Raw genomic sequence first — 26,627 nt, forward strand, 5'->3', positions numbered from 1 at the left:
CCCTCAGACCGGGAGACAGTGGGAAGTCAGGCCATCCCAGGTGGGGCTACTTAGAAATTTTGCACCAAAGAAGTTTCCTGTTGAAAAACCTGATTTCATCTACTTCAATTTTTTTCCATGGCCAAAGGCTGATTTCAAAACAAAAATATCATTTCAAATCGACATTTTCATTTTTGAATCAAAATTTCATTTTCTTTCTAAATGTGGACTCGAAATGAAAAATTCCATTTCAACCCATCAGAATGTTTCATTTCAACCCCAAACGTCAGCATTTTCCTTCTGATACATCAGCATAAAAAAAACACTCCCACTGCATAAGCTGCGTCGGGAGGAAAAACTCTCCCACTGACATAGCACTGTGCACACTAGCGCTTATGTCAGTGTAACGTATGTCACTCGGGGGTGGAATATTCACACCCTTGAGTGACATACGTTTTGCCGACGTAGGCAGTAATGTAGACACAGCTTACATAATAATCCCATATGGTAATAAGCAATAGCATTAGGAGAGTTGTACCACTTCAATTATATCAACACAAAGTGCCTGGGTGACTTAGGAACCTACTTCCCATTTTCAGATGTGTGCTCCAGGCCAACGACCACTCGGGTTGTGACCTGTTTCCTGCGGCCTGACCTCGCTCAGCCTCTTCTGAGTCTCAAAAACCTGGGGCTGCTGCAGAATGAGAAAGTGAGTATGAAAGTCTGGGCTACAGCAAGATGTGGTGGAGGAAAGATTAAGAGGGAATGAGGGTGTGACGGGGGAAGGAGGAATGGGAGGGACTAGGGGAGGAGAAGGAAGCAATTGGCTCTCACGGCAATCACGTTATCAGGGGTTGGAACAATGAGGTGTGCAGTGCCCAGCCCAGCATACAGTATAAATACAGTGCTCAGCCCTGCCATCTCCCACTCAGCGTGCCAGGCCAGAAACAACCCCGCTCCAGAGAGAGGAAAGACGCAAAGATGAAGGTGTCGTACGTGGCCGCTTTCCTCATCGGGCTCCTCTCCCTGGAGAGCCCCACAGCAGCTCCATTGGTGAGATGATGTACCTATTATTTGTATTACAGTAGCACTTAGAGGGCCCATCTGAAATCAGGACCCCGTTTTGCTGGGCGCTGCCCTGACACAGGAGAGACAGTCCCTGCCCACACTCTGGTGAGGATTTATTGTGCCGGGTGTTCAACAGACAGAGAGTGAGGGACAGACGTGGACCCAACTGGAATCAGGGACCCTTATGCCAGGTGCTGCACAGACACACCATGAGGGCAGCACTGCAAAACGGGCCCATGTAGGAGGCAGGATACCAGACTAGAGGGGCCCATTCCTCTGTTTCAGCCCCGGCAGGATATCAGGCTATGCTGGCCCATCGGTCTCATCGGGAGCAGCAGTTCTTAAGTTACTGCATGACGTGACCTCTGGTAGCCTGGTGAGGGGCTGAACAGCATGCACTCCTAACTTTTCTTTCTCTTGTTGCAGAAAAAGCAGTTGTGGTCGGTGGTGAGTACCAGCTGTCCTCTTTGCTATCAGACTTTCATGCTTTGCCTCGGCAGTATCCTACATCGCTGCTCACTAACAGCACAGCCGTATTCCGGGAAAACCTTCTGGCAACTGCCTTCCTGCCCTGCTTTATCCATTAATCTGGCTTGGTGAAACAAATCATGCAGCCTTGGGATGTCTGGGTTTATTCTGAGGATTATCTATAGGTTTCCAGGATGGGGTAGAATGATGTTGGGAGCAGAGCCAAGCTGTTGGAAATGCCCCGTAGATCTACTGGAGTCAAGGAGGCCAGTTCCCCCAGATGATGTAAATTGTCTGTAGCTCCATTTGGTCAATGGATAATCAGGTGGGGGCCTCTAGAAGTTACCGTAATACACATAATAAATACCCCTCATCTTACAGGGCTCTGGTAGCCTCAATAATGACAAAGTTGGGGATAGCAGCTTTAATGACAACAGCATAAATATCAGTGATTCCCTCCTCCCGTCATGTAGCTTTATACATATCAGGTCAATCAACCCTGCTCCAGCTGGTTTCTTGTCTGATAAAGGTTACCAAGCAAGGAGCATTTCCTGCAGTTTTTCCATGGTACAGAGGCAATTTAGAAATGCCACCTGCTGCAGGAGGCTTATGAAAATCTCCGCAGGCCTATGGCAGGTTGACCACCTCTGCCACAATTCCCCTGCTCTGCTATAAATACGCCACAAGCGAATTTCCAATATCACCCAGAAGACACTGCTGCTTGGAGCAGGTCCCCATCCCATGTGAACACAGAGTAGGTTACAGGAGGCTTATGGGAGATTGCTAGGGGCTGATGGGAGTTTGACAACCCCCAGTTCCCTTGGGAACCCATCAAATATCTCAAGAGGGGGGATTTCTGTAATCACACACACTGCACTGCAGCTAGAAACCAGGCTAGATGGACTCATTTCTCTGCCCCGGCTTAGGCAGGGATGTAAAGATAGACTGGCCCATTGTTCTGATCAGGTGTGGAAATTCTTTAATTACTCAGTGATACAACCCCCGATACCCTGGTCGGGAGTTGAACAGTACGCTTTGCTAACTTTCCCTTCTGTTGGAGGAGAACAACCAGTTCTGGTCAGTGGTGACTCAGTCATCCTTGCTATCGGGCTATCATACTTTGCCTCAATGGTTCTCTTCACCACTGCTAACTAAGAGCTGAATCCTTTTCTGGAAAAATTATCTATGCAAGGGACTTCTTTACAGTATTGGGATGTCACAGCTTTACCAAGGATTATCTCTTGGTTTCCAGCATGTTGGAGCCATATCCCCAGTTGATGTAAATTTCTCATAGCATCATTGGAATCAACAGCATGTCGGAGCTTTACTAAGGATTATTCCTTAGTTTCCACCAGTGGATGAGAATGATGTTGTGGCCAGATCCGCAGTTGATGTAAATTTGCCATAGCTTCAGGGTAATCAACTGGGATAGGTTCCCACTTGTGTAAATTGTCAAGAGAAAGACTGGAATGACTATGCCACATCCCCAGATGCTATAAATTATCCAAGGCCCCAGAGGATGATGGAAAATCCGTTGGAGCCCTATAGGTGTTACCACAATACACATAATAAATATTCCCCATCTTGCAGGGCTCCGGTAGCGTAAACACCGGCAATGTGGGAGATGGCAGCTTTGACGACAACAGCGTAAGTAGCAGAGATTACCTCTCCATGCCATGTAGCTTCACACACATCGATGAATGGACCCCGTTTCAGCTAGTTTGATGTCTGGTAACATTTGCCTGCGAGGAGCAATGGCTGCGTTTGCCCATGTTGCGAAGGCAGCATGGAAAGTCCTCCCACTCCACAGCGCTTATGAAAATCTCCAGAGGCTTATAGCAGGTTGACCTCCTCTCCCACATTCCCCGGGGTAGCAATGAGACAGGCCAGAAGAAGCTTCTGCTGGGAGCTGCCTCAGAGGGTCTCCAGATAAACAGATATTTGGGAGGCTTATATGAGATTGCTAGGGTTGATGGGAGGTTGTCCTCCCCACAATTCCTTTGGGCACCCATGAATTATGTTGCAAGATGGTCTTTGACATCACCCACAAGGCATTGCACCTTGGAGATATCCCAAGAGTTTTGGGATACATCCCCATCCCAACTGGGGGGCCTCATGAGAATTTCCCATGCTCTCGTGGGAGGATGATCTCTTCTCCTACAAGTCCATTGGACAGGCATGAAGTATCCCACAGTTCCTTTGGGCACCCACTAAATCTCTCACAAGAGATCCTTCCGAAATCACACGGAATACACTGCTCTTGGCAACAGTCCTAAGAACTGAGGGTAAATTGTGTCTTCTGAGTGGGAATTACATGTGGCTTGTTTCTTGAGGAATAATAAAGGACACCAAGAGATCTGTGCATAAGAAACCGACTTAGCTGTGAGGAGATCTCGGCATAGAATAAGAGCTAAAATGTTGCCATGAGCACCATGTAGTACTTTCAGAAACGCAACAGAGAGCTGTTACCTATATCTATGGCATTAGTGATTCCAGCACCAGAATACTGGGCCTTTTTAGGAGAGAGGAGTAGGGGTGCCCATTCCTCTGCTTCAATCAGGGTAGATTGGCCTATTGGTCAGATCTGGTGTGGCTGTTCTGAAACTACTGCTTGGTACAACCTCTGCTACCCGGGTGGGGAGTTGAACAGTGTGAATTCCTAACTTCTCTTTCTGTTGCAGCAAAACAACCAATTCTGGTCAGTGGTGAGTATCAGTTATTCTCTTTGCTATTGGACCTTCATTCTTTGCCTCAATAGTATTCTGTACCGCTGCTCACTAACAGTCTAACCCTTTGTTAGAAAAATCCTCTAGGCTACTGCCGTCCAGACCCCTTTTATTTCATCAGTCGGGCTTGGTATAACGAATTTGCAGCCTTGGCATGTCAGCGCTTTACCAAGGATTATTCCTTGGGTTCCATGAGTGGATGACAGTGATGTTGCAGCCAGATCCCCAGTTCATGTAAATTTGCAGTAGCTTCAGTGGAATCAATGGGGCCAGATTTCCACTGGTGTAAATTGTCCAGAGAAGCACTAGAATCAATACGCCACATCCCCAGGTGCTATAAATTATCTAAGGCCTCACAGGATCAATGCAATATCTGTTGGAGACCTACAGGTGTTACCACAATACACATAATAAACATTCCCCATCTTGCAGGACTCCGGTAGTGTAAACACCGGCAACGTGGGAGATGGCAGCTTTGACGACAACAGCGTAAGTAGCAGAGATTAACTCTCCATGCTGTGTAGCTTCACACACGTCAGAGAATGGATCCCATTTCCAGGTGAACCCATATTTTGGAGGCTTTTATGAGATTGCCAGGGTTGATGGGAGGTTGTCCTCTCCACATTTCCTTTGGGAACCTATGAATTATCTTGCAAGAAGGTCTTTCACATCATCCACAATGCATTGCACCTGGGAGATATCCCAAATTTTTAGGTTACATCCTCATCCCAACTGGGAGCCTCATGAGAATTTCCCATGGCCTCATGGGATGATGACCCAAGGGTTTTAGGATACAGCCTCATCCCAACTGAGAATTTTCCATGGCCTCATGGGAGGATGATCTCTTCTCCTACAAGTCCCCTAGACAGCCACAGTTTCTTTCGGCACCCACTAAATCCCTAACAAGAGACCCTTCCAAAATACACTGCTTTTGGCAACAGTCCTAGGAATTAACGGTAAGTTGTGATCTATCCAAGGTATCTTGGCCACCTCCTTTGCTATTAGATTAAATTTGCATCATGTCAACAGAGTGGGAGCAACATGTGGGTTTTTTCTTGCAGAATAATAAAGGCGACCCAGGTATCTGTGAATAAGGAACCTACTTAGCTGTGAGGGGATCTCAGCATAGCATAAGAGCTAAAATGTTAGAGTAGCAATGAGGAAGCTATGACCTATGGCTAGGGCATTGATAAGGCCAGAACTGGAATACTGGGCCTTTTTGGGAAAGAGGACTAGAGGTGCCCATTCCTCTCCTGCAGCCCCGGGAGGGACATCAGGGTAGACTGGCCTATTGGTCTGAGCTGGTGTGGCTATTCTGAAAGTACTACATGGTACCACCTCTGCTACCCTGGTGGGGAGTTGAACAGTGTGCATTCCTAACTTCTCTTTCTTTTGTAGCAAAACAACCAATTCTGGTCAGTGGTGAGTATCAGCAGTTACTTTTGCTATCGGACTATCATGTTTTGCCTCAAGAGTATTCTGTATCGCTGCTAACAGCCCAACCTTTGTTAGCAAAACTCTCTAGGCTACAGCCGTTCTGAAACCTTTTATCCCAGAGGTTAGGCTTGGTATTAAAAATTAGCAGCCTTGGCATGTCGGCGCTTTACCACGGATTATCTTTTGGTTTCCACCAGTGGATGAGAATGATTTTGTGGCCAGATCCCCAGTTTATGTAAGTTTCCCGTAGCTTCACTGGAATCAACAGGCAGGGCCGTCCTTACCCATACGCCAAGTACACAGCTGCGTAGAGCACCAGGAAATGTGGGGCAACACGCTGCTCCAGGCTCTGCTCTGGCTCTTCCCCAGAGTCCCTGCCCCTGCTCTGCCCCAGCCCCACCTCTTCTCTCCCCTGCCCAGCCCTGCCCCCCTGCCCTGAGTTTTGCAGCCGGGCTGGGCCTGCATTCACCAGCAGCAGGAATGTAACAATCCGGTCCCAGCTGCCCCACTGGTGAGTGCTGGGGTGTGGTTCCCCTCTGCCCTCTAAGCCAGCCCCACCCTCTGCCCCCGCTGGAGGCCTGGGCCCTGCTCCCCCCCACAGAGGACGGGGCCCCACCACCCTTCCCCTCCATGAGGGGGCTGCATAGGGCCGCAGAATTGCTAGGGACGGCCCTGCCAATGGGCCAGGGTTCCACGGCTGTAAAGTGTCTAGAGAAACTTGGAATCAATACGCCACATCTCCAAATGCATTAAATTCTCCGTGGCCCCACCGGGTCGATGGAATATCTAGTGGAGACCTACAGGTGTTACCACAATAACACAATAAACATTCCCCGTCTTGCAGGGCTCCGGTAGCGTAAAGACCGGCAATGTGGGCGACGGCAGCTTTGATGACAGCAGCGTAAGTAGCAGAGATTCCCTCTCCATGCCATGTAGCTTCACACACATCAGTGAATGGACGCTGTCTCAGATAGTTTGATGTCTGGTAACATTTCCCTGCAAGAAGCATTAGTTGTGTTTTCATATGTTGTGAAGGCAGCATGGAAAGTCCTCCCACTCCACCGGGCTTATGAAAATCTCCAGAGGTTTATAGCAGGTTGACCTCATCTCCCACAGTCCCCGAGGTAGCAATGAGACAGGCCAGAAGAGGCATTTTGGCATCACTCAGCAGGCACTTATACTGGGAGCTGCCTCAGAGGGTCGTCAGCTGAACACATATTTGGGAAGCTTAGATGAGATTGCCAGGGTTGACGGGAGGTTGTCCTCTCCACAATTCCTTTGGGCACCAATGAATTATCTTGCAAGAAGGTCTTTGACATCACCCACAAGGCATTGAACATGGGAGCTAACTCAAGAGTTTTGGGATACATGCCCATCCCCACTGGGGGCCTCATGAGAATTTCCCATGGCCTCATGGGAGGATGATCTCTTCTCCTACAAGTCCACTGGACAGGCATGAAGTGTCCCACAATTCCTTTGGGCACCCACTAAATCTCTCACAAAAGAGCCTTCCAAAATCACACGGAATGCACTGCTCTTGGCAACAGTCCTGGGAACGGATGGTCAATTGTATCCGATCAAGGGTATCTTGCTTGCCTCCTTTGCTATTAGATTAAATTTGCCTCATGTCATCTGAGTGGGAATAATATCTGGCTTCTTTCTTGCGGAATAATAGAGGAGACCCAGAGATCTGTGAATAAGAAACCTACTTAGATGTGAGGAGATCTCAGCATAGCATAAGGGCTAAAATGTTACTATGAGTACCATGTGGTACTTCCAGAATAGCAACAAGGAGATAGTACCCATGTCTACGTCATTAATGAGGCCAGCACTGGAATACTGGGCCTTTTTGCAGAGAGGACTAGTGTCACTCATCCCTCTGCTCCACTCCTGGGAGGATCATCAGGGTAGATTGGCCTACTGGTCAGATCTGGTGTGGCTGTTCTGAAAGTACTAGATGGTATAACCTCAGCTACCCTGGTGGGGAGTTGAACAGTGCGCATTCCTAACTTCTCTTTTCGTTGTAGCAAAACAACCAGTTCTGGTCAGTGGTGAGTATCAACAGTTATCTTTGCTATCGGAATGTTATGCTTTGCCTCAAGAGTATTCTGTATCGCTGCTCGCTAACAGCCCAACCCTTTGCTGGCAAATCTCTCTAGGCTACAGCCGTTCTGAACCCTTTTATCCCAGAGATCAGGCTTTGTACAACAAATTTGCAGCCTTTGCATGTCGACGCTTTACCAAGGATTATTCCTTGGGTTCCACGAGTGGCTGAGAATGATGTTGTGGCCAGATCCCCAGTTCATGTAAATTTGCCATAGCTTCAGTGGAATCAATGGGGTTCTCACTGGTGTAAATTTTCTAGAGAAGGACTGGAATCAGTAGCCACATCCCCAGATGCTATAAATTATCTAAGTCCTCACAGGGTCGATGGAATATCCATTGGAGATTTACAGGTGTTACCATAATTCACATAATAAACATTCCCCATCTTACAGGACTCGGGTAGCGTAAACACCGGCAATGTGGGAGACGGCAGCTTTGACGACAACAGCGTAAGTAGCAGAGATTACCTCTCCATGCTGTGTAGCTTCACACACATCAGTGAATGGACCCCGTGGCCAGGAGAACCCATATCTGGGAGAGTTATATGAGATTGCCAGGGTTGACGGGAGGTTGTCCTCTGCACAATTCCTTTGGGCACCTATGCATTATCTTGCAAGAAGGTCTTTCACATCATCCACAGGGCACTGCACCTGGGAGATATCCCAAGGGTTTTAGGATACAGCCCCATCCCAACTGAGAATTTTCCATGGCCTCATGTGAGGATGATCTCTTCTCCTACAAGTCCCCTGGACAGGCATGAAGTGTCCCACAATTCCTTTGGTCACCCACTAAATCCCTAAGAAGTGATCCTTCCAAAATGCACTGCTTTTGGCAACAGTCCTAGGAACTGAGGGTAAATTGTGTCCTATCCAGGGTACCTTGGCAAACTACTTAGCTTTTAGATTACATTTGCATCATGTCATCGAAGTGGCGCAAGATGTGGGTTTTTTCTTACAGAATAATAAAGGTGACCCAGATATCTGTGAGTAAGGAACCTACTTAGCTGTGAGGAGATCTCGCATAGCATAAGAGCTAAAATGTTAGAGTAGCAACAAGGAGCTATTACTATGTCTAGGGCATTGATGAGGCCAGCACTGGAATACTGGGCCTTTTAGGAGAGAGGACTAATGGCACTCATTCCTCTGCTCCACCCCTGGGAGGATCATCAGGGTAGATTTGCCTATTGGTCAGATCTGGTGTTGCTATTCTGAAAGTACTACATGGTACAACCTCTGCTACCCTGGTGGGGAGTAGAACAGTGTGGATTCCTAACCTCTCTTTCTGTTGTAGCAAAACAACCAATTCTGGTCAGTGGTGAGTATCGGCAGTTATCTTTGCTATCAGACTATCATGCTTTGACTCAATAGTATTCTGCATCGCTGCTCGCTAACAGCCCAATCCTTTGTTAGCAAAACTCTCTAGGCTATAGCCGTCCTGACCCCTTTTATCCCAGAGGTCAGGCTTGGAATTACAAATTTGCAGCCTTCAGCTGTCAGTGCTTTACCAAGGATTCTCTCTTGGTTTTCACCAGTGGATGAGAATGATTTTGTGGCCGGATCCCCAGTTGATGTAAATTTCCCGTAGCTGCACTGGAATCAATGGGCAGGGCTGTCCTTACCCATATGCAAAGTACACAACTGCATAGGGCACCAGGAAATTTGGGGCTATGCAGCTGCACGCTGCTCCAGGCCCTGCTCTGGCTCTTCCCCAGGGCCCCTGCTCCTGCTCTGCCCCAGCCCCTCCTCTTCTCTCCCCTGACCAGCCCTGCCCCCACTCCCCTGAGTTTTGCCGCCGGCTGGGCCTGCATTCACCAGCAGGAGGAGTCCAAGGATCCAGTCCCAGCTGCGATGCTGATGAGTGCTGGGGTGGGGTTCCCCTCTGTGCACCATTGTGACTGCTCTGGACAGCAATCTGAACTTGGATGCACTGGCCAGGTAGACAGGAAAAGCCCTGCGAACTTTTGAATTTCATTTCCTGTTGGCCCAGCGTGGAGCGCTGATCAGCACAGGTGACCATGCAGTCCCAGAATCCAAAAAGAGCTCCAGCAGGGACCCTACGGGAGATACTGAAGCTTATCTCTGTATGGGGAGATGAATCTGTTCTATCAGAACTCCATTCCAAAAGACGAAATGCCAAAGCATTTGAAAAAATCTCTATGGCTATGATAGACAGAGGCCACAATAGGGACTCAGCACAGTGCTGCGTGAAACTTAAGGAGCTGAGACAAGCATAATGGAAAGCCAAAGAATCAAATGGACCCTCACGGAGGGGGGAGTGAGTGACAACTGTAGCTATGCCACAGTTCCCGCACTCTCCGAAAACCATTTGAATTCTTGGCTGAGCTCCCAAATCCTGAAGGGTCAAAAACATTGTCGCGGGCAGTTTAGGGTATATGTCGTCAGCCCCCTCCCCCCGACCCCCGTGAAAGAAAAGGGAAAAAAATAGTTTCTCGTTTTTTTTCCAATGTCACCGTATGGCTACTGGCTGCTGCTGGCAGACACGGTGCTGCAGTGCTACAGAGCAGCATCCCCTGGCCGTTGCAAGTTAGCAGAGACGGTTACCAGTCATATTGTACCGTCTGCTGCTGTCATGGATGCTCCTGGCAGGCCTCGGTGAGGTCGGCCAGGGGCGCCTGGGCAAAAATGGGAGTGACTCCCGGTCATTCCCTTCTTTAAGCTTTGTCTCCTGGAGATTCAGTCCTGCCTGGAATATCATAGCAGCTGGAGGCTGCCTCCCCTCCCTCCTTTTATCTCTACTTGCAGAGGCAATAAAGTCAGTGCTGTTTCTTCATGCACGCTTTATTACTTCATCACACAAATGGGGGGACACTGCCACGGTAGCCCAGGAGGGAAGCAACGTGTGGGGTTGTTGCAGGGGCACCCCCTAGAATGGCATGCAGCTCATCATTTCTGCGGGATCTCTGGGGCTCTTTAGTAGGCTTGCCTGATATTCTAGGCATTCCATTAGACAAAACTTAAAGAAGGGAATGACCTGGGGAGTCATTCCCATTTTTGTCCATGCGCCCCCGGCCAACCTCACCGAGGCCTGCCAGGAGCACCCATGACAGCAGCAGACGGTACAATATGACTGGTAATCGTCTCTGCTAACTTGCAACGGCCAGGGGATGCTGCTGTGTAGCACTGCAGTACCGCGTCTGTCAGCAGCATCCAGTAGACATACGGTGACAGTGAAAAAAGGCAAAACAGCCTCCATGGTTGCTGTGCTATGGCGCCTGCCAGGGCAATCCAGGGAAAAGGGTGCCAAATGATTGTCTGCCTTTGCTTTCACGGCAGGAGGATTGACTGACGACATTTATCCAGAATCACCTGCAACACTGTTTTTGCCCCATCATGCATTGTGATCTCAACCCAGAATTCCAATGCATGGGGGAGACTGCGGGAACTATTGGATAGCTATGGGATAGCTTCCCACAGTGCAATGCTCCGGAAATCGACATTAGCCTTGGTCTGTGTACGCACACCACCAAATTAATGTGCTTAGTGTGGCTGCGTGCACTTGACTTTATACAATCTGTTTCCAAAAACCGGTTTCTGTAAAATTGGAATAATCCTGTAGTGTAGACATTCCCTTACAGGTGTTACCACAATACACATAATAAACATTCGCCATCTTGCAGGAATCCGGTAGCGTAAACACCGGCAACGTGGGAGATGGCAGCTTTGACGACAACAGCGTAAGTAGCAGAGATTACCTCTCCATGCTATGTAGTTTCACACACATCAGTGAATGGACCCCGTGTCCAGGTGAACCCATATTTGGGAGGTTATATGAGATTGCCAGGGTTGATGGGAGGTTGTCCTCTGCACAATTCCTTTGGGCACCTATGAATTATCTTGCAAAAGGTCTTTCACATCATCCACAGGGCATTGCACCTGGGAGATATCCCAAGAGTTTTGTGATACATCTCCATCCGAACTCAGGGCCTTATGAGAATTTTCCATGGCCTTATGGGAGGATGATCTCTTCTTCTACAAGTCCCTTGGACAGGCATGAAGTGTCCCACAATTCCCTTGGGCACTCTGTAAATCCCTAACAAGAGATCCTTCCAAAATGCACTGCTTTTGGCAAGAGTCCTAAGAACTGAGGGTAAATTGTGTCCTATCCACGGTACTCTTCTCCTACAAGTCCACTGGACAGGCATGAAGTATCCCACAGTGCCTTTGGTTGCCCACTAAATCTTTCACAAGAGATCCTTCCGAAATCACACGGAATGCACTGCTCTTGGCAACAGTCCCAGGAAGGGAGGGTCAAATGTGTTATGTGAGTGGGAATTACATGTGGCTTGTTTCTTGTGGAATAATAAAAGACACCCAGAGATCTGTGAATAAGAAACCGACTTATATGTGAGGATCTCAGCATGGCATAAGAGCTAAAATGTTACCATGAGCACTATGTAGTACTTTCAGAAACGCAACAGAGAGCTTTTACCTATATCTATGGCAATAATGAGGCCAGCACTGTAATACTGGGCCTTTTAGGAGAGAGGACTAGTGTTGCTCACCCCTCTGCTCCTCCCCTGGGAGGGACATCAGGGTAGATTGGCCTATTGGTCAGATCTGGTGTGGCTATTCTGAAGTTACTAGATGGTACAACCTCTGCTACCCTGGTGGGGAGTTGAACAGTGTGCATTCCTAACTCCTCTTTCTGTTGTAGCAAAACAACCAGTTCTGGTCAGTGGTGAGTATCAGCAGTAATCTCTCCTATCGGACTATCATGCTTTGCCTCAAGAGTATTCTGTATCCCTGGTCACTAACAGCCCAACCCTTTGTTAGCAAAACCCTTTAGGCTACTGCCGTCCTGACCCCTTTTATCCCAGAGGTCAGGCTTGGTATTACAAATTTGTAGCCTTTGGATGTCAGTGCTTTACCAAGGATTCTCTCTTGGTTTCCACCAGTGGATGAGAATGATGTTGTGGCCAGATCCCCAGTTGACGTAAATTTCCCGTAGCTGCACTGGAATCAACGGGCAGGGCCGTCCTTACCCATACGCAAAGAACACAGCTGTGTAGGGCACCACGAAATTTGGGGCTATGCAGCTGCGAGCTGCTCCAGGCCCTGCTCTGGCTCTTCCCAAGAGTCCCTGCCCCTGCTCTGCCCCAACCCCACCTCTTCTCTCCCATGACCAGCCCTGCCCCCACTCCCCTGAGTTTTGCAGCCGGTTGGGTCTGAATTTACCAGTAGCAGGAGTACAATGATCCGGTCCCAGCCGCCCCACTGGTGAATGCAGGGGTGTGGTTCCCCTCTGCTCCCCAAACCAGCCCCCCTCATGGAGGCCTGGGACTCACTCCCCCTCATGGAGGCCTGGGGTCCCACAACCCCAACCCCCGTCGGGGGGTTGCGTAGGGCCGCAGAATTGCTAGGGACGGCCCTGCCAATGGGCCAGGTTCCCACTGGTGTAAATTGTCTAGAGAAGCACTGGAATCAATACACCATATCCCCAAATGCATTAATTTCTCCGTGGCCACACCGGGTAGATGGAATATCTGCTGGAGCCCCACAGGTGTTTCCACAATACACATAACAAACAATCCCCATCTTGCAGGGCTCCGGTAGCGTAAACACCGGCAACGTGGGCGATGGCAGCTTTGATGACAACAGCGTAAGTAGCAGAGACTACCTCTCCATGCTATGTAGCTTCACACACATCAGCGAATGGACCCCGTCTCAGCTAGTTTGACGTCTGGTAACGTTTGCCTGTGAGGAGCATTGGCTACATTTGCCCATGTTGCGAAGGCAGCATGGAAAGTCCTCCCACTCCACAGGGCTTATGAAAATCTCCAGAGGCTTATAGCAGGTTGACCTCCCTCTCCCACAGTCCCTGGGGTAGCAATGAAGCATGCCAGATGAGGTTTTATGATATCACTCAGAAGGCACTTCTGCTGGGAGCTACCTCAGAGGGTCTCCAGGAGAACACTTATTTGGGAGGCTTAAATGAGATTCCCAGGGTTGATGGGAGGTTGTCCTCTCCACAATTCCTTTGGGCACCCATGAATTATCTTGCAAGAAGGTCTTTGACATCACCCACAAGGCATTGCATGTGGCAGATATCCCAAGAGTTTTGGGATACAACCGCATCCCAACTGGGGGGCCTCATGAGAATTTCCCATGGCCTTATGGGAGGATGATCTCTTCTTTTACAAGTCCCTTGGACAGGCATGAAGTGTCCCACAATTCCCTTGGGCACTCTGTAAATCCCTAACAAGAGATCCTTCCAAAATGCACTGCTTTTGGCAATAGTCCTAAGAACTGAGGGTAAATAGTGTCCTATCCACAGTAATTTGGCCAACTCCTTAGCTAGTAGATTAAATATGCACCTTGACAACCGAATGAGAGCAACATGTGGGTTGTTTCTTGCACAAGAATAAAGGACATTTGTTGAGAAAGTGGATAAGGAAAAGTTATTTACTTATTCCCATAATACAAGAACTAGGGGTCACCAAATGAAATTAATAGGCAGCAGGTTTAAAACAAATAAAAGGAAGTTCTTCTTCACGCAGCGCACAGTCAACTTGTGGAACTCCTTACCTGAGGAGGTTGTGAAGGCTAGGACTATAACAATGTTTAAAAGGGGACTGGATAAATTCATGGTGGCTAAGTCCATAAATGGCTATTAGCCAGGATGGGTAAGAATGGTGTCCCTAGCCTCTGTTCATCAGAGGATGGAGATGGATGGCAGGAGAGAGATCACTTGATCATTGCCTGTTAGGTTCACTCCCTCAGGGGCACCTGGCATTGGCCACTGTCGGTAGACAGATACTGGGCTAGATGGACCTTTGGTCTGACCCTGTACGGCCTTTCTTATGTTCTTATGTTCTTATGTACTCATATATTTGTGAATAAGAAACCTACTCAACTGTGTGGGGATTTCAGCAAAGTAGAAGAGTTAAAATGTTACCATGCACACCATGTAGTACTTTCAGAACAGCAACAAGGAAGCTATGACCTATGTCTACGGCATTGATGAGGCTAGCGCTGGAATACTGGGCCTTTTAGGAGAGAGGAGTAGTATCATTCATCCCTCTGCTCCACCCCTGGGAGGATCATCAGGGTAGATCGGCCTATTGGTCAGATCTGCTGTGGTTATTCTGAAAGTACTACATGGTACAACTGCAGCTACCCTGGTGGGGAGTGGAACAGTGTGCATTCCTAACCTCTCTTTCTGTTGTAGCAAAACAACCAGTTCTGGTCAGTGGTGAGTATCAGCAGTCAAATTTCCCATAACTTCACTGGAATCAAAGGGCAGGGCCGTCGTTACCCATACGCAAAGTACACAGCTGTGTAGGGCACCAGGAAATTTGGGGCTATGCAGCTGCGAGCTGCTCCAGGCCCTGCTCTGGCTCTTCCCAAGAGTCCCTGCCCCTGCTCTGCCCCAGCCCCACCTCTTCTCTCCCATGACCAGCCCTGCCCCCACTCCCCTGAGTTTTGCACCGGTTGGGTCTGAATTTACCAGTAGCAGGAGTGCAATGATCCGGTCCCAGCCGCCCCACTGGTGAATGCAGGGGTGTGGTTCCCCTCTGCTCCCCAAACCAGCCCCCCTCATGGAGGCCTGGGACTTGCTCCCCCTCATGGAGGCCTGGGGCCCCACAACCCCACCCCCCCGTGGGGGGGTTGAGTTGGGCCGCAGGATTGCTAGGGACGGCCCTGCCAATGGGCCAGGTTCCCACTGGTGTAAATTGTCTAGAGAAGCACTGGAATCAATACACCATATCCCCAAATGCATTAATTTCTCCGTGGCCACACCGGGTAGATGGAATATCTGCTGGAGCCCCACAGGTGTTTCCACAATACACATAATAAACAATCCCCATCTTGCAGGGCTCCGGTAGCGTAAAGACCGGCAATGTGGGCGATGGCAGCTTTGACGACAACAGCGTAAGTAGCAGAGATTACCTCTCCATGCTATGTAGCTTCACACACATCAGCGAATGGACCCCGTCTCAGCTAGTTTGACGTCTGGTAACGGTTGCCTGTGAGGAGCATTGGCTACATTTGCCCATGTTGCGAAGGCAGCATGGAAAGTCCACCCACTCCACAGGGCTTCTGAAAATCTCCAGAGGCTTATAGCAGGTTGACCTCCTCTCCCACAGTCCCAGGGGTAGCAATGAGACAGGCCAGATGAGGTTTTATGATATCACTCAGAAGGCACTTCTGCTGGGAGCTACCTCAGAGGGTCTCCAGGTGAACACTTATTTGGGAGGCTTAAATGAGATTGCCAGGGTTGATGGGAGGTTGTCCTCTCCACAATTCCTTTGGGCACCCATGAATTATCTTGCAAGAAGGTCTTTGACATCACCCACAAGGCACTGCACGTGGCAGATATCCCAAGAGTTTTGGGATACATCCCCATCCCAACTGGGGGGCCTCATGAGAATTTCCCATGGCCTCATGGGAGGATGATCTCTTCTCCTACAAGTCCACTGGACAGGCATGAAGTATCCCACAGTGCCTTTGGTTGCCCACTAAATCTCTAACAAGAGATCCTTCCGAAATCACACGGAATGCACTGCACTTGGCAACAGTCCTAGGAAGGGAGGGTCAAATGTGTTATGTGAGTGGGAATTACATGTGGCTTGTTTCTTGTGGAATAATAAAAGACACCCAGAGATCTGTGAATAAGAAACCAACTTATATGTGAGGGGATATCAGCATGGCATAAGAGCTAAAATGTTACCATGAGCACTATGTAGTACTTTCAGAAACGCAACAGAGAGCTTTTACCTATATCTATGGCAATAATGAGGCCAGCACTGTAATACTGGGCCTTTTAGGAGAGAGGACTAGTGTCGCTCACCCCTCTGCTCCTCCCCTGGGAGGGACATCAGGGTAGATCGGCCTATTGGTCAGATCTGGTGTGGCTATTCTGAAGTTACTAGATGGTACAACCTGTGCTACCCTGGTGGGGAGTGGAACAGTGTGCATTCCTAACTCTTCTTTCTGTTGTAGCAAAACAACCAGTTCTGGTCAGTGGTGAGTATCAGCAATAATCTCTCTTATCGGACTATCATGCTTTGCCTCAAGAGTATTCTGTATCCTGCTCACTAACAGCCCAACCCTTTGTTAGCAAAACCCTGTAGGCTACTGCCGTCCTGACCCCTTTTATCCCAGAGGTCAGGCTTGGTATTACAAATTTGTAGCCTTTGGATGTCAATGCTTTACCAAGGATTCTCTCTTGGTTTCCACCAGTGGATAAGAATGATGTTGTGGCCAGATCCCCAGTTGACGTAAATTTCCCGTAGCTGCACTGGAATCAATGGGCAGGGCCGTCCTTACCCATACGCAAAGTACACAGCTGTGTAGGGCACCAGGAAATTTGGGGCTATGCAGCTGCGAGCTGCTCCAGGCCCTGCTCTGGCTCTTCCCAAGAGTCCCTGCCCCTGCTCTGCCCCAGCCCCACCTCTTCTCTCCCATGACCAGCCCTGCCCCCACTCCCCTGAGTTTTGCAGCCGGTTGGGTCTGAATTTACCAGTAGCAGGAGTGCAATGATCCGGTCCCAGCCGCCCCACTGGTGAATGCAGGGGTGTGGTTCCCCTCTGCTCCCCAAACCAGCCCCCCTCATGGAGGCCTGGGACTCGCTCCCCCTCATGGAGGCCTGGGGCCCCACAACCCCACCCTCCATGAGGGGGGGTTGCGTAGGGCCGCAGAATTGCTAGGGACGGCCCTGCCAATGGGCCAGGTTCCCACTGGTGTAAATTGTCTAGAGAGGCACTGGAATCAATACACCATATCCCCAAATGCATTAATTTCTCCGTGGCCACACCGGGTTGATGGAATATCTGATGGAGCCCCACAGGTGTTTCCACAATACACATAATAAACAATCCCCATCTTGCAGGGCTCCGGTAGCGTAAACACTGGCAACGTGGGCGACGGCAGCTTTGACGACAACAGTGTAAGTAGCAGAGATTACCTCTCCATGCTATGTAGCTTCACACACATCAGCGAATGGACCCTGTCTCAGCTAGTTTGACGTCTGGTAACGTTTGCCTGTGAGGAGCATTGGCTACATTTGCCCATGTTGCGAAGGCAGCATGGAAAGTCCTCCACTCCACAGGGCTTATGAAAATCTCCAGAGGCTTATAGCAGGTTGACCTCCCTCTCCCACAGTCCCTGGGGTAGCAATGAAGCATGCCAGATGAGGTTTTATGATATCACACAGAAGGCACTTCTGCTGGGAGCTACCTCAGAGGGTCTCCAGGAGAACACTTATTTGGGAGGCATAAATGAGATTGCCAGGGTTGATGGGAGGTTGTCCTCTCCACAATTCCTTTGGGCACCCATGAATTATCTTGCAAGAAGGTCTCTGACATCACCCACAAGGCATTGCATGTGGCAGATATCCCAAGAGTTTTGGGATACAACCGCATCCCAACTGGGGGGCCTCATGAGAATTTCCCATGGCCTTATGGGAGGATGATCTCTTCTTTTACAAGTCCCTTGGACAGGCATGAAGTGTCCCACAATTCCCTTGGGCACTCTGTAAATCCCTAACAAGAGATCCTTCCAAAATGCACTGCTTTTGGCAATAGTCCTAAGAACTGAGGGTAAATAGTGTCCTATCCATAGTAATTTGGCCAACTCCTTAGCTATTAGATTAAATATGCACCTTGACAACCGAATGAGAGCAACATGTGGGTTGTTTCTTGCACAATAATAAAGGACACTCATATATTTGTGAATAAGAAACCTACTCAACTGTGTGGGGATTTCAGCAAAGTAGAAGAGTTAAAATGTTACCATGCGCAACATGTAGTACTTTCAGAATAGCAACAAGGAAGCTATGACCTATGTCTACGGCATTGATGAGGCTAGCGCTGGAATACTGGGCCTTTTAGGAGAGAGGAGTAGTATCATTCATCCCTCTGCTCCACCCCTGGGAGGATCATCAGGGTAGATCGGCCTATTGGTCAGATCTGCTGTGGTTATTCTGAAAGTACTACATGGTACAACTGCAGCTACCCTGGTGGGGAGTGGAACAGTGTGCATTCCTAACCTCTCTTTCTGTTGTAGCAAAACAACCAGTTCTGGTCAGTGGTGAGTATCAGCAGTCAAATTTCCCATAACTTCACTGGAATCAAAGGGCAGGGCCGTCGTTACCCATACGCAAAGTACACAGCTGTGTAGGGCACCACGAAATTTGGGGCTATGCAGCTGCGAGCTGCTCCAGGCCCTGCTCTGGCTCTTCCCAAGAGTCCCTGCCCCTGCTCTGCCCCAGCCCCACCTCTTCTCTCCCATGACCAGCCCTGCCCCCACTCCCCTGAGTTTTGCACTGGTTGGGTCTGAATTTACCAGAAGCAGGAGTGCAATGATCCGGTCCCAGCCACCCCACTGGTGAATGCAGAGGTGTGGTTCCCCTCTGCTCCCCAAACCAGCCCCCCTCATGGAGGCCTGGGACTTGCTCCCCCTCATGGAGGCCTGGGGCCCCACAACCCCACCCCGTGGGTTGGGTTGAGCACGCAGGATTGCTAGGGACGGCCCTGCCAATGGGCCAGGTTCCCACTGGTGTAAATTGTCTAGAGAAACACTGGAATCAATACACCATATCCCCAAATGCATTAATTTCTCCGTGGCCACACCGGGTAGATGGAATATCTGCTGGAGCCCCACAGGTGTTTCCACAATACACATAATAAACAATCCCCATCTTGCAGGGCTCTGGTAGCGTAAAGACCGGCAATGTGGGCGATGGCAGCTTTGACGACAACAGCGTAAGTAGCAGAGATTCCCTCTCCATCCTATGTAGCTTCACACACATCAGCGAATGGACCCCGTCTCAGCTAGTTTGACGTCTGGTAATCTTTGCCTGTGAGGAGCATTGGCTACATTTGCCCATGTTGCGAAGGCAGCATGGAAAGTCCTCCCACTCCACAGGGCTTGTGAAAATCTCCAGAGGCTTATAGCAGGTTGACCTCCTCTCCCACAGTCCCAGGGGTAGCAATGAGACAGGCCAGATGAGGTTTTATGATATCACTCAGAAGGCACTTCTGCTGGGAGCTACCTCAGAGGGTCTCCAGGTGAACACTTATTTGGGAGGCTTAAATGAGATTGCCAGGGTTGATGGGAGGTTGTCCTCTCCACAATTCCTTTGGGCACCCATGAATTATCTTGCAAGAAGGTCTTTGACATCACCCACAAGGCATTGCACGTGGCAGATATCCCAAGAGTTTTGGGATACATCCCCATCCCAACTGGGGGGCCTCATGAGAATTTCCCATGGCCTCATGGGAGGATGATCTCTTCTCCTACAAGTCCACTGGACAGGCATGAAGTATCCCACAGTGCCTTTGGTTGCCCACTAAATCTTTCACAAGAGATCCTTCCGAAATCACACGGAATGCACTGCTCTTGGCAACAGTCCCAGGAAGGGAGGGTCAAATGTGTTATGTGAGTGGGAATTACATGTGGCTTGTTTCTTGTGGAATAATAAAAGACACCCAGAGATCTGTGAATAAGAAACCGACTTATATGTGAGGGGATCTCAGCATGGCATAAGAGCTAAAATGTTACCATGAGCACTATGTAGTACTTTCAGAAACGCAACAGAGAGTTTTTACCTATATCTATGGCAATAATGAGGCCAGCACTGTAATACTGGGCCTTTTAGGAGAGAGGACTAGTGTTGCTCACCCCTCTGCTCCTCCCCTGGGAGGGACATCAGGGTAGATTGGCCTATTGGTCAGATCTGGTGTGGCTATTCTGAAGTTACTAGATGGTACAACCTCTGCTACCCTGGTGGGGAATGGAACAGTGTGCATTCCTAACTCCTCTTTCTGTTGTAGCAAAACAACCAGTTCTGGTCAGTGGTGAGTATCAGCAGTAATCTCTCCTATCGGACAATCATGCTTTGTCTCAAGAGTATTCTGTATCCCTGCTCACTAACAGCCCAACCCTTTGTTAGCAAAACCCTTTAGGCTACTGCCGTCCTGACCCCTTTTATCCCAGAGGTCAGGCTTGGTATTACAAATTTGCAGCCTTTGGATGTCAGTGCTTTACCAAGGATTCTCTCTTGGTTTCCACCAGTGGATGAGAATGATGTTGTGGCCAGATCCCCAGTTGACGTAAATTTCCCGTAGCTGCACTGGAATCAACGGGCAGGGCCGTCCTTAGCCATACGCAAAAACACAGTTCCGTAGGGCACCAGGAAATTTGGGGCTATGCAGCTGCGAGCTGCTCCAGGCCCTGCTCTGGCTCTTCCCCAGGGCCCCTGCCCCTGCTCTGCCCCAGCCCCACCTCTTTTCTCCCATGACCAGCCCTGCCCCAACTCCCCTGAGTTTTGCAGCCGGCTGGGTCTGAATACCAGTAGCAGGAGTGCAATGGTCGGTCCCAACCGCCCCACTGGTGAATGCAGGGGTGTGGTTCCCCTCTGCTCCCCAAACCAGCCCCCCTCCTGGAGGCCTGGGACTCGGTCCCCGTCATGGAGGCCTGGGGCCCCACAACCCCACCCCCCATGGGGGGGTGGCGTCGGGCCACCGAAGTGCTCGGGCCGGCCCGGCCAGTGGGCCCGGTTCCCACTGGTGACCAGCGTCTAGCGACGCACTGGCATCAATACACCATATCCCCAAATGCATTAATTTCTCCGTGGCCACCGGGTAGATGGAATATCTGCTGGAGCCCCACAGGTGTTTCCATAATACACATAATAAACAATCCCCATCTTGCAGGGCTCCGGTAGCGTAAACACCGGCAGCGTGGGAGGCGGCAGCTTTGATGACAACAGTGTAAGTAGCAGACATTACCTCTCCATGCTATGTAGCTTCACACACATCAGCGAATGGACCCCGTCTCAGCTAGTTTGATGTCTGGTAATGTTTGCCTGTGAGGAGCATTGGCCACATTTGCCCATGTTGCGAAGGCAGCATGGAAAGTCCTGCCACTGCACAGGGCTTATGAAAATCTCCAGAGGCTTATAGCAGGTTGACCTCCCTCTCCCATGGTCCCTGGGGTAGCAATGAAGCATGCCAGATGAGGTTTTATGATATCACTCAGAAGGCACTTCTGCTGGGAGCTACCTCAGAGGGTCTCAGGCGAACACATATTTAGGAGGCTTAATTGAGATTCCCTCGGTGAATGGGAGGTTGTCATCTCTACAATTTCTTTTGGCACCCATGAATTATCTTGCAAGATGGTCTTTGACATCACCCACAAGGCATTGCACCTTGGAGATATCCTATGAGTTTTGGATACATCCCCATCCCAACTGGGGGCCTCATGAGAATTTCCCATGGCCTCATGGGAGGATGATCTCTTCTTCTAAAAGTCCATGGGACAGACATGAAATATCCCAAATTTCCTTGGAGCACCCACTAAATCTCTCACAAGAGATCCTTCCGAAATCACACGGAATGCACTGCTCTTGGCAACAGTCCTAGGAAGGGAGGGTGAATTGTGTTCTATCACCTGTATCTTGGCTGTCTCCTTTGCTATTAAATTTGCCTCATGACATCTGAGAGGTAATAATATGTGGCTTGTTTAATGCGGAATAATAGAGGAGACCCAGATATCTGTGAATAAGAAACCTCCTTAGATGGGAGGGCATCTCAGCATAGCATAAGAGTTAAAATGTTACCATGAGTACAATGTAGTACTTTCAGAATAGCAACCAGGAGATAGTACCCATGTCCATGTCATTAATGCGCCAGCACTGGAATACTGGGCCTTTTAGGAGAGAGGACTAGTGTCGCTCATTCCTCTGCTCCACCCCTGAAAGGATCATCAGGGTAGATTGGCCTATTGGTTGTATGGGAAGACTTTGGCAAACCAGTAAAGTGCCAAAAACCACTCTGGCTTATTGTTAAAGGCGACCTAGTCAGCAAGCTGTAAATTGGCCATTCAGCCGTCTCAGCTTGACCAAGGCGGTGTGGGGTGGAGTTTTGGGTGCCACAGCAAGGGCAGCTTGACCCGGTGTCATTCCTGTTAAGACTTGTGTTGAAATTGCTGATACATGCATTTTAAAATATGCCCCAGGAATAGGATATGCCCCAGGAATGTCTATTGGCATCTCAAGGCTGCAAACTCTGGAAAAACCCACACCTGGTTAATCAATAATCAGAAGGAACCTCTTGCTTGATTATTGAAACTGCTTATTAACAAGGTTTCTTTAAGGGACGTGTCATTCTATTACTAATGTATAAATAAGGGGGAAAAGCTTGAGATAGGGGGTGGGGACTCTTCAGGACTGGTCCTTCCCTCTGGATGCCTCTTGTGTTCCCCATGAGCAGACGGGCTGCCATTGTGCCACTCAAGAGACACTCAGGGTTGGTAATTATCGAGGGTTGGGGGTGTGTTACTAATCCCTTGCGGATGTGTGTAAGTACTTGAGACTAAGTAAAGTTGAGCTTTAAGTGAAAGCACTCTCGTGTGGTCCTGTTTGTGCCAGCCATCCATTGGTCGGATGGCTGTGTCTCCCCTGATTTATTTCCTGACACCACTTCGCACAGAGTAAAAGTTATCAAGAACTTTGGGTTGCAAGAACCCTGGGTAACATTGGTCAGATCTGGTGTGCCTATTCTGAAAGTACTACATGGTACAACCTCTGCTACCCTTTTGGGGAAGTTGAACAGTGTGCATTCCTAACCTCTCTTTCTGTTGTAGCTAAACAACCAATTCTGGTCAGTGGTGAGTATCAGCAGTAATCTCTCCTATCGGACTATCATGCTTTGACTCAAGAGTATTCTGTATCACTGCTCATTAACAGCCCAACCCTTTGTTAGCAAAACTCTCTAGGCTACAGCCATCCTGACCCCTTTTATCCCAGAGGTCAGGCTTGGTATTACAAATTTGCAGGCTTGGATGTCGGTACTTTACCAAGGATTATCTCTTGGTTTCCACCAGCGGATGAGAATGATTTTTGTGGCCAGATCCCCAGTTGTTGTAAATTTCCCATAGCTGCACTGGAATCAATGGGCAGTGCCGTCCTTACCCATATGCAAAGTACGCAGCTGCGTAGGGCACCAGGAAATGTGGGGCAACAAATTTCCTGGTGCTCTACGCAACTGCATCTGCTCCAGCCCCTGCTCTGGCTCTTCCCCAGGGTCCCTGCCCCTGCTCTGCCCCAGCCCCTCCTCTTCTCTCTCCTGACCAGCCCTGCCCCCACTCCCCTGAGTTTTGAAGCCAGGCTGGGCCTGCACTCACCAGCAGCGGGAATGCAGCAATCCGGTCCCAGCTGTGCCACTGGTGAGTGCTGGAGTGGGGTTCCCCTCTGCCCCCCAAGCCAGCCCCCCCATTAAAGGCCTGGGACCCACTCCCCCCCACGGAGGATTGGGGTCCCAAAATCCCACCCCCCTATGGGGGGACTGCCTAGGGCCGCAGAATTCCTAAGGACGGCCCGGCCAATGGGGCCAGAGTCCCACTGGTGTAAATTGTCTAAAGAAGCACTGGAATCAATATGCCACATCTACAAATGCATTACATTCTCCGTGGCCCCACCAGGTAGATGGAATATCTGTTGGAGCCCTACAGGTGTTACCACAATACACATAATAAACATTCCCCATCTTGCAGGAATCCGGTAGCGTAGACACTGGCAATGTGGGCGACGGCAGCTTTGATGACAACAGCGTAAGTAGCAGAGATTCCCTCTCCATGCCATGTAGCTTCACACACATCAGGGAATGGACCCTGTTTCAGCTAGCTTGATGTTTGGTAGTGTTTGCCTGCGACAAGCATTGGCTGCATTTGCCCATATTGCGAAGGCAGCATGGAAAGTCCTCCCACTCCACAGGGCCTATGAAAATCTCCAGAGATTTATAGCAGTTTGACCTCCTCTCCCACACTCCCCAGGGTAGCAATAAGACAGGACAGAAGAAGCTTTTTGATATCACTCAGAAGGCACTTCTACTGGGAGCTACCTCAGAGGTTCTCCAGGTGAACACATATTTGGGAGGCTTAAATGAGATTGCCAGGGTTGATGGGAGGTGGTTCTCTCCACAATTCCTTTGGGCACCCATGAATTATGTTGCAAAAGGGTCTTTGACATCACCCACAAGGCAATGCATGTGGGAGATATCCAAAGAGTTTTGGGATACATCCCCATCCCAACTGGCGGGCCACATGAGAATTTCCCATGGCCTCATGGGAGGATGATCTCTTCTCCCACACATCCACTGGTCAGGCATGAAGTATCCCACATTTCCTTTGGGCACCCACTAAATCTCTCACAAGAGATCCTTCCGAAATCACATGGAATGCACTGCTCTTGGCAAGAGTCCTAGGAACTGAGGGTAAATTGTGTCATGTGAGTGGGAATTACATGTGGCTTGTTTCTTGTGGAATAATAAAGGAGATGCAGAGATCTGTGAATAAGAAACCGACTTAGATGTGAGGGTCTCAGCATAGCACAAGAGCTAAAATGTTACCATGCGCACCATGTAGTACTTTCAGAATAGCAACAGAGAGCTGTTACCTATGTCTATGTCATTAGTGGGACCAGCACTGGAATACTGGGCCTTTTTGGGCCAGAGGACTAGGGGAGCCGATTCCTCTGCTACACCCCTGGGAGGATATCAGGGTAGATTGGCCTATTGGTCTGATCTGCTGTGGTTATTCTGAAAGTACTACATGGTACAACCTGTGCTACCCTGGTGGGGAGTTGAACAATGTGCATTCCTAACCTCTCTTTCTGTTGTAGCAAAACAACCAATTCTGGTCAGTGGTGAGTATCAGCAGTTATTTTTCCTATCTATCAGACTATCATTCTTTGCCTCAATAATATTTTGTATCGCTGCTCAGTAACAGCCCAACCCGTTGTTGGCAAAACCCTCTAGGCTACTGCCGTCGACCCATTTTATCCTAAAGGTCAGGCTTGGTATTACAATTTTCAGCCTTGGCATGTTGGAGCTTTACCAAGGATTATTCCTTGGTTTCCACAAGTGGATGAGAATGATGTTGTGGCCAGATCCCCAGTTGATGTAAATTTGCCATAGCTTCAGTGGAATCAACAGGGCCAGGTTCCCACTGGTGTAAATTGTCCATAGAAGCACTGGAATCAATACCCACATCCCCAGATGCTATAAATTATCCAAGGCCCCACTGGGTCGATGGAATATCCATTGGAGCCCTATAAGTGTTACACAATATACATAATAAACATTCCCCATCTTGCAGGGCTCCGGTAGCGTAAAGACCGGCAACGTGGGAGACGGCAGCTTTGACGACAGCAGCGTAAGTAGCAGAGATTACCTCTCCATGCCATGTAGCTTCAGACACATCAGTGAACGGACCCCGTTTCAGCTAGTTTGATGTCTGGTAACATTTGCCTGCGAGGAGCATTGGCTACATTTGCTCATGTTGTGAAGGCAGAATGGAAAGTCCTCCCCCTCCACAGGGTTTATGAAAATCTCCAGAGGCTTATAGCAGGTTGACCTCCTCTCCCACAGTCCCCGGGTTAATAATGAGGCATGCCGGAAGAGGCTTTTTGACATCACTCAGAAGGCACTTCTACTGGGAGCACTGCTCTTGGCAACTGTCCTAGGAAGGGAGGGTCAATTGTGTCCTATCAAGGGTATCTTGGCTGCCTCCTTTGCCATTAGATTAAATTTCCCTCATGTCATCTAAGTGGGAATAATATGTGGCTTGTTTCCCGAGGAATAGAGGAGACCCAGATATCTGTGAATAAGAAACCTACTTAGATGTGAGGGGATCTCACCATAGCATAAGAGTTAAAATGTTACCATGAGTACCATGTAGTACTTTCAGAACAGCAACAAGGAGATAGTACCCATGTCTATGTCATTAATGAGGCCAGCATTGGAATACTGGGCCTTTTAGGAGAGAGGACTGGGGATGCTCATTCCTTTGCTCCACCCCTGGGAGGATCATCAGGGTAGAT

At 49.3% G+C, this 26,627-nt stretch overlaps 1 protein-coding gene across 3 annotated transcripts in view; it reads left to right on the forward strand.

The window, feature by feature from the left end:
- Positions 1-640: 640 nt before the first annotated feature.
- Positions 641-26,627, forward strand: part of LOC120394300 (uncharacterized PPE family protein PPE40-like) — a 29,358-nt gene continuing 3,371 nt past the window's right edge. The window contains exons 1-22 of one of the 3 annotated variants that reach the window (XM_039518552.1): positions 641-688; positions 912-1,032; positions 1,474-1,494; positions 3,106-3,162; positions 4,197-4,220; positions 4,674-4,730; positions 5,640-5,663; positions 6,523-6,579; positions 7,706-7,729; positions 8,177-8,233; positions 9,075-9,098; positions 11,422-11,478; positions 12,459-12,482; positions 13,347-13,403; positions 14,973-14,996; positions 15,620-15,676; positions 16,748-16,771; positions 17,637-17,693; positions 18,812-18,835; positions 19,453-19,509; positions 20,581-20,604; positions 25,904-25,960. In XM_039518552.1, coding sequence (XP_039374486.1) covers positions 681-688; positions 912-1,032; positions 1,474-1,494; positions 3,106-3,162; positions 4,197-4,220; positions 4,674-4,730; positions 5,640-5,663; positions 6,523-6,579; positions 7,706-7,729; positions 8,177-8,233; positions 9,075-9,098; positions 11,422-11,478; positions 12,459-12,482; positions 13,347-13,403; positions 14,973-14,996; positions 15,620-15,676; positions 16,748-16,771; positions 17,637-17,693; positions 18,812-18,835; positions 19,453-19,509; positions 20,581-20,604; positions 25,904-25,960 — 936 coding nt within the window. In that variant the 5' untranslated portion in view covers positions 641-680. Of the gene's footprint in view, positions 689-911; positions 1,033-1,473; positions 1,495-3,105; positions 3,163-4,196; positions 4,221-4,673; positions 4,731-5,639; positions 5,664-6,522; positions 6,580-7,705; positions 7,730-8,176; positions 8,234-9,074; positions 9,099-11,421; positions 11,479-12,458; positions 12,483-13,346; positions 13,404-14,972; positions 14,997-15,619; positions 15,677-16,747; positions 16,772-17,636; positions 17,694-18,811; positions 18,836-19,452; positions 19,510-20,580; positions 20,605-23,392; positions 23,417-24,301; positions 24,359-25,427; positions 25,452-25,903; positions 25,961-26,627 lie in introns of all 3 variants that reach the window. The other 2 variants (XM_039518553.1, XM_039518551.1) reach the window with 2 other exon arrangements.

This window comes from Mauremys reevesii, unplaced genomic scaffold, assembly GCF_016161935.1.
Source record: "Mauremys reevesii isolate NIE-2019 unplaced genomic scaffold, ASM1616193v1 Contig49, whole genome shotgun sequence".
NCBI lineage: Eukaryota > Metazoa > Chordata > Testudines > Geoemydidae > Mauremys > Mauremys reevesii.